The sequence below is a fragment of the Peromyscus maniculatus genome, chromosome 19 (assembly GCF_049852395.1).
Source record: "Peromyscus maniculatus bairdii isolate BWxNUB_F1_BW_parent chromosome 19, HU_Pman_BW_mat_3.1, whole genome shotgun sequence".
Lineage (NCBI taxonomy): Eukaryota > Metazoa > Chordata > Mammalia > Rodentia > Cricetidae > Peromyscus > Peromyscus maniculatus.
Genome location: NC_134870.1, coordinates 72,552,559 through 72,572,081, shown reverse-complemented (window position 1 = coordinate 72,572,081; position 19,523 = coordinate 72,552,559). Strand labels below are relative to the sequence as shown.

Sequence of the window (19,523 nt, the reverse complement as noted above, 5' to 3'; positions counted from 1 at the left end):
AACTCCGGGAGGCCATCTGAGCTTCGCACACTTGGCCACTCGCACCGGCAAGAACAAGAAATTTAAGAAATGAAAAAGAGACACGCTGGGGAGAAGGGCACTGGAGCTGCTGTGGCGAGGCCTGGGGCACATCCTGGTGGCGGCTCCGGGATGGAGGACGCGCGGACGCGTGTGCTCGGTGTGGTGGGAGAGCGCGCGAGTGAGCGCGCGGGAGCGAGGCCGCGTTCGCGTGACCGCGGGCGGGGAGACCCGTGCGGGGAGCGCGCCGCGCCAGCTGGCCAAGGGTGCCCGGCTGGCGTAGGCATGCACGACCCCTTCACCTGCCCCCCATGTCACCCCCGAAATCCCGACCACCCGCGGCCCGCTCGCCGGACTTTCGTGGACTTGGAACTTTGAGTCGCACTCGTTGCCCACTCTGCAGGCCCGGACAGTGGGCACTGGGGCCACAGAGCCAGCGGGAACGGGAAAGGGGGGCGGCACCGAAGTCCCGCTGCCCCCTCCCTCCCCTGGACTTAAGCTGTCCGCGGTGGGGAGGCCCTGGCAGGCGGGCGCGGAGCCGGGGAGGCCCTGGTGGTGGCGGCGGGCGGGGCGGGCACTCAGGAGTCGGTGGGGACCGGGGGAGTGGGGGGGGGGGGAGGATAGCAGAGGGGAGGAGAACGCAGGGAGGGGAGGAGCCGCGCGGCCCGCGCCGCTTCCGAACCGGAAAGTTGGTCTTGCCGAAGTCCCGCCACCCTAGCGTGCGCACTCCGCTCCGGCCGTGAGCCTCTGAGCCTGGCGGGCCGCCGGAGGACCCCGCGAAGTGGACAAGAGCCGGGAGAGAAAGTCCGGAGACAGGGGCACCTGAGCCGGGACGGGCTGAGCGAGCTGAGCGGCGCGGCGACCCGCTATCGAGGACCAAAGGCGGTCGGCCGGCCGGCCCGGAGCGCAGGCGGTGCGGCGCCCGAACGGCCGGGGCGAGACAAAGGCGCCGGGCCGGAGCCCTGCCCGCGGCCGCTCGCTCCGGGAGGGGCCGCCCGGCGGCGGCGGCGGCGGCGGCAGCGGGGGGGGGGGGGCGCGGGCGACGGCGCAGACACTCTATAAAGGGGCGAGCCCGGCGCGCCGGCGGAGACGGCGCCGCGCGGACGCCACCAAAGTTTGCAGCCTGCGCGGCGCGGAGGGTTCGCTGCCACGGCCCGCCGAAGCCGCACCCCGGCCCGCCCGCCGAAGCCGCACCTGGGCAGCAGAGGAGCGCGGCGCCCGAGCGCGGTCGGCGGAGCCCGCGATGTGAGCGGCGTGGGGCAGCGCGCACCCAGGTCCGCAGGCGCCGCGGCCCCTCCTCGCCAGCGCGGCTGCTAATTGCGAGAGCGGCCTCATTTGCATAGGCCGCCGGAGTCCGCTGGAGGCCGGCCAATCGGCGCGGCCCTCCGCTAATGGACATGCATTATTCACCAGCCTAATTGCTCAGCCCCATGCGCGGCCCGCGCAGCCGCCGCCACCGCCCCGCGCCCTGCGCCCCGCGCCCGCCCGGCCACCCCGCGCCCACCCCGCGCTGTCCCCGCCGGCCACCCCGCTGATGCCGCTGCCCCGCACGGGGCCGGAGCGCCGCTAGCAGCATGTCTCGGCGCAAGCAGGCCAAGCCCCAGCACCTCAAGTCGGACGAGGAGCTACCGCCGCAGGACGGGGCTTCAGAGCACGGTGAGGGCCGGGGGACCTCAGGGTGGCCCGTAGTTCTGGGGCGCCCACCCAGGTTGGGAAGCGCGGGCGGTGGGAGCGACTGCGCGCATCTCGGAGTGGGAGAAAAGTTCCCTGGTTCCCGTGAGCGAGTGCGGGACCGGTACTCCATCGAAGCGCGCGGGCGTGGAAAAGAGTTGCGGGCCAAGTAAACTTGGCTCCTCTGCTCCGACTTGGGGAGCTGCGCGCGGACGGAGCTGTGGCCGGGCCGGCTCCAGGATGAACCGGAATCGGCTGGGCCGGAGGCGAAGGCCCGCTTACCCAGAGCGGGCGGGAGGGGGGGTCCGCGCTGCCGCCTCCGTGCTGCTCCTGGTCTCTGCGCCCCCACCCTGCTTCGGTGGGCCCGGAGCCTCCAGAAGCTCCGGGATCCTGATCTAGAGCTCAGTACTATCCCCAGGGCGGGCGCAGCAGCGGGGGACGCGTCCGAGGCTCACCTACCGCTGGACGCGGGCCCTGGAAGCTGCCGCCTGGCCAGCTTTGTTCGGCGCCGTGCGTCCTGGTGCCCAGCCGGTGCTCGCCTGGAGCCTACCCGGGGCCCCAACGCCGCCTCGGTGATCCCAGTCTCTGTTGCCTGTCCCCGATACCGCCAGCAGGCCGCCTCGGGTGACCCTCAGGCCGCGAACCCCGCGGTGTCCCAGAGCGTTGACAAATCCAATCATCCCTTTCGGAAGCAAGTGGGAAGTAAATGTCTCTTGGCCTTTGCTTAATGGCCGACTGGGGAATTGTGGGGCGCGAGCACAGCTGTTTCTTTCGGGGGCTAGTGCGTGCATGCGATAGGACCTCAGCACGTTCCTGGTGGATTCCAAGTTTTCCCTTCGGCCTTTTCCTACTCTTTTGGATGCACCGAAATCGGGCGATGGAGATACCTTCGTAGTTACTTCGCTGGTAGCAACTTCCTCCTCGAACCATCCATAAGTACAGGGCAGGCGCTACAGAAGTTAGACACTGGAGAAGATTCGAATTTAGTATGGTTGAACTTTGGCACCCCAAAGTTTATGGCACCCTGAATCCGTAAGCCCTGGGCGCCAGTTTTGGCGCGCCTTGACAGGGTCCCCAGGGCGCCGGTAAGAAGGCCGAGGAGGGGCGGCCGCATATGACACGGAGCCCCCCAACTAGTTCGAGGTGGAATAATTTATTCCTTAAAAGCCAACTTTTATGATCAACCTATTGTAAATTGTTTAGAGGCAGATACTAAGTAATCTTTTAGCTATGAAAATAATACCATCTTCAAAAAAAAAAAAAAACCCAAACGCAAAACCGTAACAAATAGACGGAATTTAAGGGTTTAACACACAGCATTAAAGTTTGACAAAGCATGCACGTCGCAGCAGAAAGTGAGAAAATGCCCACAGCAGCCCTGGAATGAATTAAATCAAATGGGACTCGTTGGGTCTTTTTGTTGCTGTGAGGTGAGGGAGCCGGCATCTCGGCAGCCAAGTCAGCCAAGATTAGAACAGGCGATATGCTAAAAAGAAACGCTTGCATATGTTGGGTAGATTAGGGACAAAGAATCTTTTTGTCATGGAAATGGATTTTTTTTTGTTTTGTTTACTTCTTCACATAGAATTTCTCACACTTGGGTTGTTTTGTATTACCCTCAATGACTACATGATCAAATGAATGGATTTATTTCTGCCGAATGAGAAAGACAGTCTTTCCCTCAAAAGAACTACACTGCATCCCAGTGAGGAATTTTAAAGCTTCATTATTGCGGCTCCTGAATAGCTCAAAATCCGCTTTCACAGGCGCCCTAAAATGCAACAGTGTAAATACTTCTCCGCTTTGTAGGGTCGTTATCAAAATGTGCAATGTCTCCTTTTATTAAAGCATATTTTAATTAATAGAGTAAAACCTCGTGTGTTTAACAGTTAACAAGCTGAGGCACTGTTGTTCATTTTTAATTTCGCTTCAGAAATGTGAGTGTGGTAAAGTTAATCGTGTAAACACGTCGGAGGATATATAACCCGGACAGTGTTGAAAACCCCAGATAGTCAATTATTTACGAGTTCTCTTTTGAATTCTGCTGCTCGCTGCTCTAATTTATTTCGAGGCTTTCCAATATCCAGGTTTTCCATCCTTTCAGGAGTGGCGTTTTTATCCAAGCTGTTTTCTACAGTCGTTCAGACTTCTGATCCCGAGGTTGCTACAGTTCCTCATCATATTTTGCAACAGGCCAAAAATAGCCTGTCTGAGGCTGAGCCCTAGTAAAGCAGCATGTGCTATCCGGGTTTGAAGGATAGTTCAGGCAAACTATTAAAACAAGTTTTTTTGTTTTGTTTTGTTTTCTAATTTAATTGTTCTGAAGCAGATTGTTCATGGAGCATAAAAGATACCTAGTTCCCTTATGAAGTCAAGGAATGCTCATGCTGTCTTAACTCTAAGATAACCAAGAAAAGTAGTTTGGTTTTAGAAAAAAAAAAAAGATAAATGGTTGTGTAAACTAAATTACTCCATTGTCATTTCAAATTCTTAATTCTTTTTAGCTGCACGGGAGACAAATATGTGCTGCATGAAGTTATAAGTGAGCTAAGTCTACAGTGTTTTAGAAATGGAGTAAATGATTCCTTTGTATCACTTTGGGTGTGACATGTTAATTAAAGCAGTAGGTCCATCTCTGCGGTGAAATTGAAGGCTTTTGTTAATACCATATGTAAAAAGAAATAAGAATGGTGGAAGACAAAGATGCATAGTCTTGTTGATTTCCAGTAGAAACCCCACATTTTTATGGTTTATTTTTCAGGATTTGGTTTTTAGACAAACAATGGGGGGGTGGGGGGGGCAGCTTTGGTTCTCTCCAGACCTTGGCACTAAAGGAATGAGTGACAACTCTGAATGAAAACAAGCAGTGCTGCCTATGGAAAGTTCTGGAGTTACCTTGTGATAAAATTTTATTTTAAGTTGCCGAGATCGTAAATCCCCCAATAGAAAATGTCATTTTAAATTGCTTATTCGTGATGATTCCCCACTTCAGAAATAAACGTGATGCAGCTTTGGGATTCAGTTAGATCTGTAATGATATCCTCTGAGCCAGCTGAAGATTTTTGTTCTAAGAAAAACTAATTAAAACTTCCAGTGACAGTGTTGCACTTAAGCCCTACCAAGAACTTTAAAGACGTGGCAACTGGGTGCCGGCAAAAAGAAAGAGAAAAGCAGTCCCTAAAGACGATTTTCTCTGTCCTGGGAAAGTCTGTATTTAAGGAAGAACAAAAGAATGTTGTAATTTAAAACAGTTTTCGAGGATGCATCTTCTGTGTGGGCATTAACTACTTCACGGTGTTTTTTATTTTCTACCAGTTTACAGTATATGGCTATCTTAAAAACCTTTTCAAATGTGGCCAGTCTGCGACCTAAGAACTAAGGCGTGGAATTCATAGACTGCTTAAGTTCAGGGGGAGAAAGCCACCAGTGCTCAGAGAGGAGATCTCTTTTTCTTTTATCTGTATCTGCAGGGTTTGCCTTCAGCCGCCCCCCCCTCGCATTTACAATTCAGCATACCAAAAGGGCCCGAACAGAAGCTACTTTCTTACAACCACGGGCAGATTGTTTTCTCTGAAACATGAAAGGTAGAAAGTAAGTGAAGGGGGAGGTGGGGGAAGAATTTGCAAACATTTCTTTTTAAAATAACGCTCAAAAACTTAACCTGTTTAAAAATGCGTGCTCCTAAAATGGGTGCCAATTAATTCCACCTCAAAGAGAGCTGATTATGAGACAAGAGTTAGGGAATTTTTAGAAGGATGTATTGTAAACTTTTCAAAGACTGCGACATCCAGGGTTTTCGGATGTGCTCAGACAGTAGGGAAGGGAAAGGTGTGGAGGAGCAGCGGGAATTACTTAGCAAGTTGATGATTTCTTTGTATCCAGAATGACGGTGGAAACACACAAAAGTGGCAGATTTCATATTCAGCTCTACGTCCATCTCCTGGTAGCCTTAAGAATATTTTCTTTGGGGATGGGGAAAGCAGCAAACAGAGCCAGGATCTCTGTCCTGTGAACTGACCATCAGCTGGAATTTAGCATTCTTATGTCTAAGTGTTGGCACAAGGTCTTGTGTAAGTAAATTAAAAATCCTTTAGGCTGCTCATGGGCTTTTCACCAGCTTTTAATGCAGCGACATAGTTTTGAGTGTCATTTTTAAAAATAATATGATAAAAGAAGGGTTTCTCTTTTATTCTTTTCCTGTACTGTTTTACTAGTTTTTCTTTTCTTCCTTGATTTCTTGACTAGTTGCCAGTGTAAGAAACACCAGTGGATCTTAGACAATATCATGAAGATGTGAGCTAATGCTGCTTACTGCTGGTGGGACACTTTTGTGATTACAGTGTGTGTTAAGTTACCGCACATTTCATATACAATCTATGTAAAAATCAAATTTTAGTAATTATATTAAGGAAAGTGTTTTAAAAGTATCCTGAGGTTTTCTCTCGTAACACAGTTATTTCAACACAGTTATGATTTAAGATGCAGTTAACTGTGTGAGTGCCAAACAAACAAGGCAAGGCATGCTCCAGAAAGTGAAAAATGCATTTTTTAACAAAATAATGGGATGACCTTTATGCTTGAGACTAAGATTGATTTGTTTCTTAATTAAAGGTAAGGGGTTCTGACCACCAAAGGGAGCTGATGGTACCCGAGCGGTTTCTCCTCTGAGGGTGGACCTTTCCTCTCACCTCTAGCCTAGTTTTGCGTGCTCTGGGAGGTTCAGCCCCCTTTGCATTCTTTGAAATCATGGTGACTTTATGGTATGTCGTGGAGCCTTTTTAAACGGTGGTCCTGGGAAAGGTGGGTGGCAGAATTCTGGCCAGCTTCGACTTCTGTCCCCGAAGGTGAGTTCTTAGGAGTCTTGTGACAAGCCTTGGCCTGCTTCACCCTGCCAGGGGCGGCCACTAGATGTCAAGCTCATAATACAGTTAGTGCATCTGTGCTGTTGACCTTGGCAGCAGGACTCACCACTGTTTTGTTAAGTGTGAACTCAGTCCGTGCTAACTAGAGATCCCATGAGTTTGTTCCGAGCAGTACAAGCTGATCAAATGCCATCCAGTTCAGCACAAGTGTTTATGGCTCTTGGAAGAAGAGAAACTGGCTTGCTTTTGTGTAGCCATTACCTCTTGAACGGTTTAATTAACCCTGCAGGTGCCAGGGCACTCTGTCCTCATTCCTCAGCATTACGGGTCCTCAGAGTGGCCTCAGACGGAGCTGTTTGATAATAGTCTTGTGTAATCTGTACACATGCAGAGTCACTGGCATCGTGGGGTGGGTGGTGGCTTTTCCAGGATGACTTTCTGCTTGTATGCAAATTTCTCCCGCCATGAAGTAGTAGCAGCTGATGGAAATGATGTCATTACCTAGCCCAGGTTCCTGAAGCCTAATGCTCACAGGTGATCTCAGTCTCTTTCCTAGTTGCAGTGTGACTCGGGCTATTTCAAGGGAGGCATTTTTGCACCAAATCCATTTTACTTGTTCACTGGATCTCTCCCCCTTCCCCCCACCAAGTGATGGGTTGTGCGTGCTCTGATAGTGGATTGCGATGGAAGGGACACTCTCTAGGAGGACTGTCATAAAACGGTGTGGAATCCTTTGTATCAAATCTTGGAGAACACTGTATTTAAACCACCCACCACCTTAACCTGAAGTGACTTATCAAAACCTTGTTTTCAGCAGCCCCTCACCAAATTACGATCAGAATAGCTGGCTTCTGCTGACGTGTCTCAGGTCTGCGTGTTTTGTAAAGCACAAATAGTGGTGTGAGCGTGAGTATAGCATGACAGCTGGATGAGAGGGCGATTGTGCAAGCCTTGAAGTGCAACAAACATCTTTCTATCAAAGTGACTGTGTGTGCTACTACTGCCTCAACTTCGTGTCCCCAAAAGGGACAGTGTTTCTGTCCCTGGAGCCTCACCGCACAGCTTAAAACTGAACCAGTTTAAACAGAAGACGCCTGGGGCCTGTGCCACAGGTGGTTGTGACTTAACAAATTTGTGATGTGGGCCACTGAGTAAGCGGGAGCGCGTGGGTCAGTGCCGCGCTGAACATAGCAAGACTGCCCTCCACCGTTCAGCTCTGTGAGCACATGCTTTCCAGGTCTGGGGGAAGAGGACAGAAATTTTTCTTTTGCGCCTGGAATTTCTTCTACATTGTTAAACACAGTGGGGGTCTCTATTTGTCTCCTCCTGTGACACAGCTTGGGCTCAGTATGGCGATAATTCATCTTTCTTTATGGGATTCAAAGCTATCATAAGGAGTTAAAAAGAATTAATTTGCAAGAAAATAAGTGTCTCCTAAGAGTTTGGGAAAACTTGAGAAATGCTTGCTACATTTTTAAGAAATGGAAAGACAAAGGAAAAAGTAGGGTTTCCTGTCCCGAAGACCCACCTGGTATTTTAAAGCTAATAGTTAAAAAAGAGAATTTTAACGTGCCTCTCTGTACTAAACAAGTCTGCCTTCTCCCTTTGTTAATTGTACTGCATTTAAAAAAAAAAATGTAACAAAAGTGTAGCAAAATAAAGGAAACGATAAATCAGCAATTTTACTGCTGTTTTGTAATGGGTGGAATTCTTGACACTTCTGAAAAGAGAAAATGAAAATAAGCCTTGTTAAGAACTGTGCTTAAATATTTGTATAGAGAAAGCATGGCATCTCAAATATCTTTATACACTGCAAGGTTTCTCACTTGTGGCCTGAAAAAGATGGTGTTCTAGAAGACAGAGAAAGCATGGTGTGATTTCCCAAAACTAACCAGGAGTGAAAGCTGTGATGGTGAGGATGTACTAAGAATCAGCAGATTTTTATTAAACGTGCTGTTATCAGTGAGTAGAAAAAAAAATGCAAGTATTCTTAAAATGAATGCCATGAAGCTAGCTGCCTTGTGGTTTTCTCTGAGGGGCTGTAGGCCTTCCCCTTCTTCTCTGCTGGTTCCCTCAAGGTGGAGTTAGGAACCCTAAGTTCTGGAATGACTATAAATGGACCACCAATCTATTTTTTATCTCCTTCAGCCAGGTGACTGGTTTCCAGGGCAGTGAGGGCTGTGTGGTCCTTCCGGTAGTTGCCTTCACCTGGTAGCCACCATGACCCACTGGCCTGCCAAACAGGAGGAAGGCCTTCCAGGAGGGAGAGCCAACACCCGGACGGGACGGTATACTTGGTTAGTTAGCATTTTCTCCACTTAGTGGATAAGTGTATGTCACCTTTACGTACTGTAAAATGCCTGCCTAATCCCTGGCTAGTTAGTTTCAAATCTTAGTTGTTGAACATCCAGCAGGCAAAAATACAAATTACTTGGACAAGGATGTTTAGAATGCTTGTTTTTTAAATTCTCTCCTCCAAAAAAAGAAAAAGAAAAAAGAAAAAGAAAAAAGAAAAGAAAAAGAAAGAAAGAGAAAGGAATGAGAATAAAAACTTGCATTGCTAATACACTTCTCAAAGCTTTTTCGCTGTGCTCCCTGGCTCTGGTTAGCCGTAAATAAACATTTTAAGCAATATTAACTAGTGGCTTAATAACTTTTTAGCATGGTGGCCAGTTCAGAATGTTATTTAAAGAGAAACATGGTTCAAAAAAAATGTAATCTTGGCCCTACAAGATGGCAGAGGCAAAGGACACTGGCAGCAATGTGATGACATTATCAACTGCAGTCAGGGTATCTGCCTGGGTTTTCTTTTATGGAAAACAACTAAAGGTCGGCTTCACACATAGACGCTAATGTACGCAGTGTCGGAAGCAGGTTATAATTTAATTTCACTCTTTAGAACGCACCAGAGGTCAGCACTTGTGCTCTTGGGAGTCAGTAGACTGCACCACTCCAGAGTCCTGTCGCTGCTACGTTATTCAGTTATTTCCTGACCATTCATTAAGTTAAGAGTATTCTGCTGCTTAAAAACATCTCAAACATCTACAAGCAATTTCAGTTCCATAAAGGAAACGTTAGTCTGTACCTTGTATTTATGTCTGTCTTAATAAGTTTCTACTTATCTCCAACTTCTATAAAGGAGGTCTAGTCACATTCGAATTTGGGAAGCACAGCCATAGCTTGAGCATGTGAGACTTAACATTGAAGCGACTGTTTTACAGGCATTTCGAACAAACCCCAGCAGAAATGTTAAGTGGTAATTCTAATTTATTTGCCCCAAATAAGAAATGCAAACTGTTTTGAAGAATTTCCCCCTCACTAACTGTAGTTTTTAAGATCACTTTTTTTGCCAAAAGTGAAATTCATGATGAAGCTTGGCTCATAAGCAAATTGTTGCCAGGCTTGGTTTCCTTGGGCTCATTAACATAAAGAACTGTTAACGGGTCCAAAGGGTCAGAATGCCTTTTCCTTACAATTTCCTTCTTCAATTTGGAAGGAGTATAGGTGGAGGATCATTTTACTTTGAACAAAATATCTTATGTTGAGATAATTGTCACTTAAGATTGCATTAAACAAAATGACATTATTTGGCAGAACATGCTTATATATTCCATGCACAGCTAAGAAACACTTGTAATTTAGCAGCCCTTGCTGTGGAGAAAAAAAAAAAAGAAAGAAAGAAATTACCTAGGGGATCCCTTCTCAGCCTCAGTGTATTTGGAAGTGAACCCTAAAACACTTAACACATAGAAAACTAATGGGAATGTAAAAATGCAAATCTTTAAGGTACATAGATATTTGTTTGGGTCGAGACCCTTTTGAGAAGCATGGGTTCTCTGTGTCCCACCACACTTTGTGAAGGCATCACTTACAGTTGTATAAATTAATTCTTTCCACATTGAAGGCACTTTAAGCCAGCGCACTTTTAAGCATTTTCTGAATGACTTGTCCCTAGAGCATACTAAATGTAAAGAAAAGGTATTCTTTTAATAAGATAACTGTTTGATTTTGTAAAATTTAAAGCATATATACCTTCAGTTTTTGTGCATCGCACATACTATACATTTTTATCTTCTTAAAGGAGATGTACGTAGACAATAGTTCAAGGCATTAGCAGTTTTTAATAGGTTGGCATTTCCTTTCTTTTAGAAAGTACAATTATACTTTTTGTATCACAGCTTTACACGTTGGAAAGCCCCTTCTTAAAGTCAGCCTCCTGCTTAGCGATTTCTATGCATCTAATTTACTGCTTAATGCAAATGAACTTTTTAATGTTCGCTTAGGTTTATATACGTATGTATGTATATACATATGTGTATATGATATGTGTATGTTTTTGAAGAACATACAATTAAAGAGAAATCATAGATAAAATTTTTTTTGCCATTTTGTTAAAACTTTTAAAATTAAGTTACTGGAATTTTGAAGAGCTCATAGTTTTTTATTGTTGTTGTTTTGTTTATTCAATGATTAAAAAATTCTAGCCTCCCCCAGCCCTGTTCCATAACCATAATGAGGTTTACAATTAGTTTTGCATACGTTGAACAAAGTTGAGCATGGAGTATTTGTTTTGTTAATGTGCCTATCTGCTGTATAAATCGACTGTCTTTGCTCCTAGCTACCCTCACCCTCATTACAGATACCTATTCCATTCCCTTCCTTCCCCCACGCAGTAATGAGACTGCTCGCTGCAGCCTGATCTTCGCACTGAGTTTAGTTTAGAAGTCTGTGGGGTTTATGGGCTGCAGCTCTAACTTCTTTCCCCTTCAAATGGCTTAGCCAGTTAAGAAAATGCTAATTGAATGCTGCTAATAATTTTTAAAGGCATGTATAAATTACCTGGAAGTAATAGCCTCACGGTAAGCAGCAGACCAGCCACAAAAATATTTTTATTTCAATTTCCAGAGAGAGGAGCAGTGGGGTTTCCTGAACAAAATTAAAACAAAAAACAAAAACACAAAACAACAACAAAAAAAAAAACTCAGATTTCTCTGCTCAACCTAGTGCTGAATTAGCAGCCCCCCCCCCAAAAAAAAAAAAACCTTAAAAGGAAAATGTTGGAGACTTTTTCGCAAGTCCACATGCTGGTGTCAAAACCCCAGTGTCTTCAGATGGGACTGGAGGATGTTTTGTTCTCGACCTCAACTTTGTACATTTAACAAAGAGCTGACTTGCCTGTGACATTTGTTCTGTTCGGTGGATGTGTTACCGTCACTCCATCTGCAAGCTGAAAAAAAAGAAAACAAACAACAAACCTTCTAATCAGTGGCACCCAAGCCGGTACACAAATCCAGGCAGCCGAGGGCCTCTCTCCCCACCACAGTGACCCAAAAAGCCAGAGCCAAAAGTGTCACTGGGTGTCGATTTCTCGTTCCCATACAGCTATTTATTTGATCAGGTGTGAATTAGAGTTGTTCATTAAACACGGTTGTTATTCGGCACAAGAGGGTTAGGGAGACAGAGGAAGTAGCTGCCTACAACAGTAATTAAACATGTGTAACCAATTAGAGGCTTTTCCACGATGGTGCAAGCATATAATTTGCTAAGTCTTTCTATGAGAATAGATGAAAATAGGTACAAAAAGTGTGTCTGACTACAACATTCTCATGTTAAACATGTCAACATAAATGAACTTTAAATATATAATTCCTGGTTTGTTAGCAAACCACCGAACTCTTTTGGCTAATCACAATAACATGTAATTTCAAGTTCATTTCACCAAAGAATATTGCATCTGACAGAGCCGATTAATTGTACTAAGCATGATTCATTTTAGGCCTAGTGTATATTGATAGTCCATCTGGCAAATCCTAAAATGTAGAGGCCTCTGCCTTCCAAAAGAGAAGAAGTAGAGGAGGAGAAGGATACCGTCATTGGGATCCACAGAAATGCTTGCAGCTTCTTTGTTACGTCCACAAATCATAGTATTTAGCCTGAATTTCCTACGTGAAATAAATGCGTCTTGATTCAAAAGGTTCTGCAGGATCATGTTAGATCGGCCCCGCTTCAGCTGGGCTTAGAGCTGATGAATCCATGAGCCCAGATCACACCACACTGGCTTCCTGTCAGGTGCCGGTGAGTGGGAAAGGTTACGGATTAGCTCGGCGATGTTAAGTGAACTGGCAGAGGCGTCTCTAATTTTGTTGGAAATGAGGAAGCCCGATGGTAAAGGGGAATCCTAATGAGCCCATCGAAGGCTGGCTTTGTACCCAACAGACAGGGTGGCTGCGGATTGTATGAAGATATTGGAAATCGATGGCTTCTATGGAATTTCATTAAGAAGCAGTATCCACGATTGATAGGGCCTCATAATTTGATGGATTGTGCTAAGAAAATGATTAGCTAGCTAGAAAGAGTCATAGAACACACACGCTGGGACGTCAGAAATGTTGAAGTGGGGTAATTTGTACAAAATAAAAAATATTGATTTTACTGATGTGCAAAATTTTGAAATGGAGGGCGGCTGTCTGGCGGAGCCTAGCTGATGTAATCTCTTGGTTTCCTAGGCGTCCCGGGGGACGGTGCTGAGGACGCAGAGAGCGGCAGCGAGAGCAGGAGCGGCAGCGAGGAAACCAGCGTGTGTGAGAAGTGCTGTGCAGAGTTCTTCAAGTGGGCAGACTTCCTGCAGCACAAGAAGACTTGCACCAAGAACCCACTGGTGCTGATCGTACATGACGATGAGCCAGCGCCGCCCTCCGAGGACTTTCCAGAACCTTCTCCCGCCAGCTCGCCCAGTGACCGCACTGAGAGTGAGGTGGCAGAGGAGGTGGCACCCACGGAGGGCAGCGAGGTGAAGGCTACTGCCAAGGAGGCAGAGCCCATGGATGTGGAGGCCTCTGCCGACAAGGGCCCTCCAGGCCCAGGTGTGCCCCAGCCGCCACCTGCACTGCCACCCCAGCCGGAGCCTGCGGCCTTCAGCATGCCTAGTACCAACGTGACGCTGGAGACGCTGCTCAGCACCAAGGTGGCCGTGGCCCAGTTCTCCCAGGGCGCACGTGCGGGCGGCACGACGGGCCCGGGTGGCACCGTGGGCGCCGTGGCCATCCCCATGATCCTCGAGCAGCTGGTAGCACTGCAGCAGCAGCAGATCCACCAGCTCCAGCTCATCGAGCAGATCCGCAGCCAGGTGGCCCTGATGAGCCGCCAGCCAGGGCCTCCGCTGAAGCCCTCAGCCAGCGCCCCAGCAACCGCCTCGGTGCAGCTTCAGGGCCTGGCTCCGCATACAGCCCTCCAGCTTTCCACTGGGCCTGCCACTGCCTCGGCTGGCTCAGGCTCCACCCTGCCAGCGGCGGCGGCAGCGGCGGCGGCCTTCGATGGTCCCCAGCACCTGTCACAGCCTGCATCTGGCACAAGCACTCCCTGCAGCACCAGTGCTGGCCCCGCTGAATCGGGGGCACACCCAGCTTGCAGCACTGGCCCTGCTCCAGGAGCCGTGGCCGCAGCCTCCAGTGCAGTGGGCACTACGGTGCAGCCCCAAAATGCATCGACGCCCCCTGCCCTGGGTCCCGGGCCCCTCCTCAGCTCAGCCTCCAATCTGCCAAACCCTCTGCTACCTCAGACTTCATCCAACAGTGTCATCTTCCCCAACCCGCTGGTTAGCATTGCTGCCACGGCCAACGCCCTAGACCCCCTGTCGGCTCTTATGAAGCACCGCAAGGGCAAGCCCCCTAACGTGTCGGTGTTCGAGCCCAAGGCCAGTGCCGAGGACCCTTTCTTTAAGCACAAGTGCAGGTTCTGTGCCAAGGTCTTCGGCAGCGACAGTGCCCTGCAGATCCACCTGCGCTCCCACACAGGGGAGCGGCCCTTTAAATGCAACATCTGCGGGAACCGCTTCTCCACCAAGGGCAACCTGAAGGTCCACTTCCAGAGGCACAAGGAGAAGTACCCCCACATCCAGATGAACCCCTATCCTGTCCCAGAATACCTCGATAATGTGCCCACCTGCTCCGGGATTCCCTATGGCATGTCCCTGCCCCCAGAGAAGCCAGTGACCACCTGGCTGGACAGCAAGCCAGTGCTGCCCACTGTGCCCACATCAGTCGGGCTGCAGCTACCCCCCACTGTCCCCGGCACCCACAACTACACTGACTCCCCTAGCATCACCCCCATTAGCCGTTCCCCACAGAGGCCCTCTCCGGCATCCAGCGAATGTACCTCTCTCTCCCCAGGCCTCAACAACACTGAGTCAGGTGTCACAGTGAGGCCCGAGTCGCCCCAGCCACTCCTTGGTGGGCCTTCGCTTGCTAAAACCGAGCCCGTCAGCCTGCCTTGCACAAGTACTAGGACGGGGGATGCCCCTGTGGTAGGTGGGCAAGTCAGTGGATTGCCCACTTCGGCGGCCGCCACGGTCACAGACAGCGCGTGCGCGAGCCTTGGTAGCCCCGGTCTCCCAGCTGTTTCTGACCAGTTCAAGGCCCAGTTTCCTTTCGGCGGGCTGCTTGACTCTATGCAAACGTCAGAGACCTCAAAACTGCAGCAGCTGGTGGAGAACATCGACAAGAAGATGACTGACCCGAACCAGTGCGTCATCTGCCACCGAGTGCTGAGCTGCCAGAGTGCCCTGAAGATGCACTACAGGACGCACACGGGAGAAAGGCCCTTCAAGTGCAAGATCTGCGGCCGCGCCTTCACCACCAAAGGCAACCTGAAGACACACTTTGGGGTGCACCGTGCAAAGCCCCCACTCCGGGTACAGCACTCCTGCCCCATCTGCCAGAAGAAGTTCACAAATGCGGTCGTGCTGCAGCAGCACATCCGCATGCACATGGGGGGCCAGATCCCCAACACGCCACTGCCCGAGGGCCTCCAGGAGGCCATGGACGCGGAGCTGCCCTTTGACGAAAAGAATGCAGAGACCCTCAGCAGCTTCGACGATGACATCGACGAGAACTCCATGGAGGAGGACTCGGAGCTGAAGGACACGGCCAGTGACTCCTCCAAACCACTCCTCTCCTATTCGGGGTCCTGTCCACCCTCACCCCCATCGGTCATCTCCAGCATCGCCGCCCTCGAGAATCAGATGAAAATGATCGACTCAGTCATGAACTGCCAGCAGCTGGCCGGCTTGAAGTCGGTGGAAAATGGGTCTGGGGAAAGCGACCACTTGAGCAATGACTCCTCGTCTGCCGTGGGTGACCTGGAGAGCCGCAGTGCGGGCAGCCCTGCCCTGTCTGAGTCCTCATCCTCCCAGGCTCCGTCACCTGCTCACAGTCATGGCGAGAGCTTCCGTTCCAAGTCGCCGGGTCTTGGCCACCAGGAGGATCCGCAGGAGGTCCCACTGAAGACTGAAAGGCTGGACAGCCCACCCCCCGGCCCAGGAAATGGAGGTGCCCTGGACCTGACGGCGGGCCACCCTGGGCGGCCACTCATCAAGGAGGAGGCCCCTTTCAGCCTGCTGTTCCTGAGCAGAGAGCGGGGTAAGTGTGCAAGCACTGTGTGTGGTGTCTGTGACAAGCCCTTTGCTTGCAAAAGCGCGCTGGAAATCCACCACCGCAGCCATACCAAGGAGCGGCCATTCGTCTGCACGGTCTGCAGGCGGGGCTGCTCCACTCTGGGTAACTTAAAGCAGCACTTACTGACGCACAAGTTGAAAGAGCTGCCTTCTCAGGTGTTTGACTCCGACTTTACTCTAGGTCCAAGCCACAGCGCGCCTAGCCTGGCCTCCAGCCCTGCGCCCACCATGATCAAAATGGAAGTCAACGGCCACAGCAAGGCCATCGCATTGGGTGAGAGCCCAGCCCTACCAGCCGGAGTCCAGGTCCCGACTGGGCCCCAGACAGTGATGAGCCCTGGCCTGGCACCCATGCTGGCACCCCCACCACGCCGGACACCCAAGCAGCACAACTGTCAGTCATGTGGAAAGACCTTCTCCTCAGCCAGTGCCCTGCAGATCCATGAACGCACCCACACTGGGGAGAAGCCCTTTGGCTGTACCATCTGTGGCAGGGCCTTCACCACCAAGGGCAATCTCAAGGTAAGAAGGCCACAGGCCTGAGGCTGGAGCCAAGCCACATGGCACCTGTGGATGGCCCCTGCACCCTCTGTCCAGGCAGAGATTCTGTCTTTACACTTGGTGTACGCGTGTACACACATGTACAGAGTGGGTTGTTTGTCCATACATGGTATGAATGTATAGAGTGTGTGCATGTGTATATGAGTAGTGTATATTTGCACATGCATCCCATTAAGCAGCAGTAAAGTGAAGCAGGAATCCATGTTCCACCCAGGGGGTTCATGTCTACCTGCTCCTCTCTGATGGTATCAACCTGCTCCAGGGCCTCGGGCATGGCAGACACTTGGTGAGCAGGCCCAGAACACAGTCTTCTTGAGTCTTGGTCCTTAAACAAAATAAACTTGGTCCTTAAACATTAGCATGTGGCATAGATGAGACTTGCTCTGAGTTCTAGAATGTTCTATCGTCTGTGTGACTATAGACAGGGCCCCGGGAGGGATACCGGGTGAGGAGCTTCCCAGCATGTGAAGCCTGCATCCCTACTGAGGACCAAGCCCAGCAGCTGCTGCAGGCCGCTCCATGTTCCTGCCTATGCTGCTGGCCTCAGACAGACAGAAGCTGCTTGTCCAAGTCTTAGAAGGCTCTCTAGAGAAAGCTAGTAGCCCACACCTGTGGCTTCTGGGCTGGCCCAACAGGAGCCTCCTGAAGACCCTGCTGCTCTGGGTGACCCAGGAGGCCTTAGCACTCACTTGTCCTGTTCGAGAGAAAGCAAGAGAAGAGAGAGACAGGGCAAGAGTTCAAGTTCAAGACCTTTTACAAGCTTGAAAATGGGGCGGGGGGGGGGGGGGGAGGGCGAGGAGAGGCTGAGTCTGGTCTGCTAGGCAAGTTCCAGGCCAGTAGCAGAACCTACCTATCTCAAAAAAAGTAAAATAAAGTAAAAGTGGACCATGCTTGAAGACTAACACAAGGTTGTCCTTTGACCTCCGAATGCATACACTGAGGTTGGGAATGGATGAAGCAATGGAGAAGGTCCTTGATTCTTAAGTTCTAGAACATTCTCTAGCAGTCTTGGCGGGGGTGCAGGGGTGGGGGGGAGGGTGTTGGTACCTAAAAAAAATTGTCAATTTACATGCCGGTTTTGCTTTTTATATTCACAGAATGAAATACTGTGTGTATAGTACAAGGTGCTCAGGAAAGCTCACCTGACTGCATTCTGTTGACCCGGGGGCTAATGCTTAGAATGTGTGTACATAACATGAAACACTGAAACCGAGACCTTGCTGCCTAACAGTTCTAGACTTGCCTACTTGTAGCTCGTCTCTCTGTGTCTCCCACAGGTACACATGGGCACCCACATGTGGAACAATGCACCTGCGAGGCGTGGCCGCCGCCTGTCTGTGGAAAACCCCATGGCCCTGCTCGGTGGTGATGCTCTGAAGTTCTCTGAGATGTTCCAGAAGGACCTGGCAGCTCGGGCAATGAATGTTGACCCCAGCTTTTGGAACCAGTATGCCGCTGCCATCACCAATGGACTTGCCATGAAAAACAATGAAATCTCTGTCATCCAGAATGGAGGCATCCCTCAGCTCCCAGTAAGTCTAGGCGGAGGTGCCATCCCGCCGTTGGGTGCCATGGCTGGTGGGGTGGACAAGGCACGCACTGGCAGCAGCCCACCCATTGTCAGCCTGGACAAAGCAAGTTCAGAGACGGGAGCCAGCCGGCCATTCACAAGGTTCATTGAGGATAACAAGGAGATTGGAATAAACTAGCCAGATATGCTTAAGACTTCATCCTCCTGCTCTGTCCCCAGCCCACTAATCACAGTTTGAGCATCAGGCTTTGGACCCCACATGCCTAGGCTCTCGTTAATATTTTATCCATGACAGAAAATACCTGCACCACGTGGCTGCTGTAAGGTGGCCCGGTAAGTGCTGCATGGTACTTCTTCAGCAGTGGGTTTGACTGTTCTTAAGAACTCTGCAACCTATTAAGTAAATTTCAGACAAAAGCTTCAATGCTTGGAAAACTGCCTTAGGAACAGAAAGAGCTCAGACCATATCTACTTCATTTCTCCTAAAACCTAGTGACCCCCTTGCGTGGGGGAACAGGGTCCCCTGTGGTAATCCAGTGAGCCGCATTCAATGGTTTTGTTCTAATTCTGTAGACACTTGAACTCTGTTTTAGGGACTCTTCATCTTGAAGAAGCAGTTCAGTGCTCCAAACGCTGTGTATTACGACCGTCTCTTTGTCTATAGTATTTATGTTAAGATTATGCGGGTAACAGACAATAAAATAACCCAACCTTAAATGAAGATCTTGTATCACAGAATACATCTGGCTATGTGATTTTTTTTTTAAAAAAGCAAGATTTGCTTTATTATAAATAAGTGGATTAATTAAATGCAGGCAAAATTGTGACGTTCTATTGGGAAAGATAGCATGCTTTTTGTGTGCAAGTACCTGTCAGTAACCCCACCCTTTTTAATTTAAATGTTTGTAGCTGCTATGTGAACAGTTATTCTCCAGTGTGGTCTGTAGCTGGGAACAAGTTACAGACAAGCATCACCGTAAAATGATTCACAGCATTATAAACAGTTGTGAGTAAATATTTCACATTATCAAAGCTGTATAATAAAGAGGTAATGTTTGTATAATGTGGTTGCAAATCTTAATTTATACAATTGCACTTTTAGTATTTTGTATTAGGGAGGTTTGTCTATAATTTGAGAATTTAAAAAAAAGATGTAAAGTATTTTATAAATAGTACTTCGGTTTAAAGAAAATGGAGAAAAAAAAAAACAACCATGTCACAGTTTATTGTTTTGTCTTAAAGTTGAACATGAGAAATCCATGCTATTTAAGCAGAAAAGCCACCAAGACTTGTCAGCACCTCAATAAAATAAGGCCTGCCATTTCTTAAATTAACATGATTTATTTAACTTTTCTACAAAACACGTTGAAAAACTGTGGGCACCCTAACAAAACTTGGACAAATTAATCTTAGTCCTGTGACATAGAAA

The 19,523-nt window shown here is 49.2% G+C and overlaps 1 protein-coding gene across 2 annotated transcripts; it reads left to right on the top strand.

The window, feature by feature from the left end:
• The first annotated feature begins 1,494 nt into the window (after positions 1–1,494).
• On the top strand, positions 1,495–19,308 carry Sall3 (spalt like transcription factor 3). Of its 2 annotated transcripts, XM_006973884.4 has the most exons (4): positions 1,496–1,674; positions 13,058–15,967; positions 16,184–16,524; positions 17,841–19,308. In XM_006973884.4, exons 1-4 carry the CDS (start codon positions 1,593–1,595, stop codon positions 18,270–18,272), a joined length of 3,765 nt encoding a protein of 1,254 aa, XP_006973946.1. In that variant the 5' UTR covers positions 1,496–1,592; the 3' UTR covers positions 18,273–19,308. The 2 variants fall into 2 exon arrangements, with proteins under 2 accessions (XP_006973945.1, XP_006973946.1); XM_006973883.4 differs by having other exon boundaries at positions 1,495–1,674; positions 13,058–16,524; positions 17,841–18,402.
• Positions 19,309–19,523: the final 215 nt, after the last annotated feature.

Excerpts from the sequence above, each read along its gene's own strand:
- Sall3 (XM_006973883.4), top strand. The coding sequence starts at position 1,593 with ATGTCTCGGCGCAAGCAGGCCAAGCCCCAGCACCTCAAGTCGGACGAG. Across the intron at positions 1,675-13,057 it reads GGACGGGGCTTCAGAGCACG|GCGTCCCGGGGGACGGTGCT; the intron begins GTGAGGGCCGGG and ends TTGGTTTCCTAG. Across the intron at positions 16,525-17,840 it reads CCACCAAGGGCAATCTCAAG|GTACACATGGGCACCCACAT; the intron begins GTAAGAAGGCCA and ends TGTCTCCCACAG.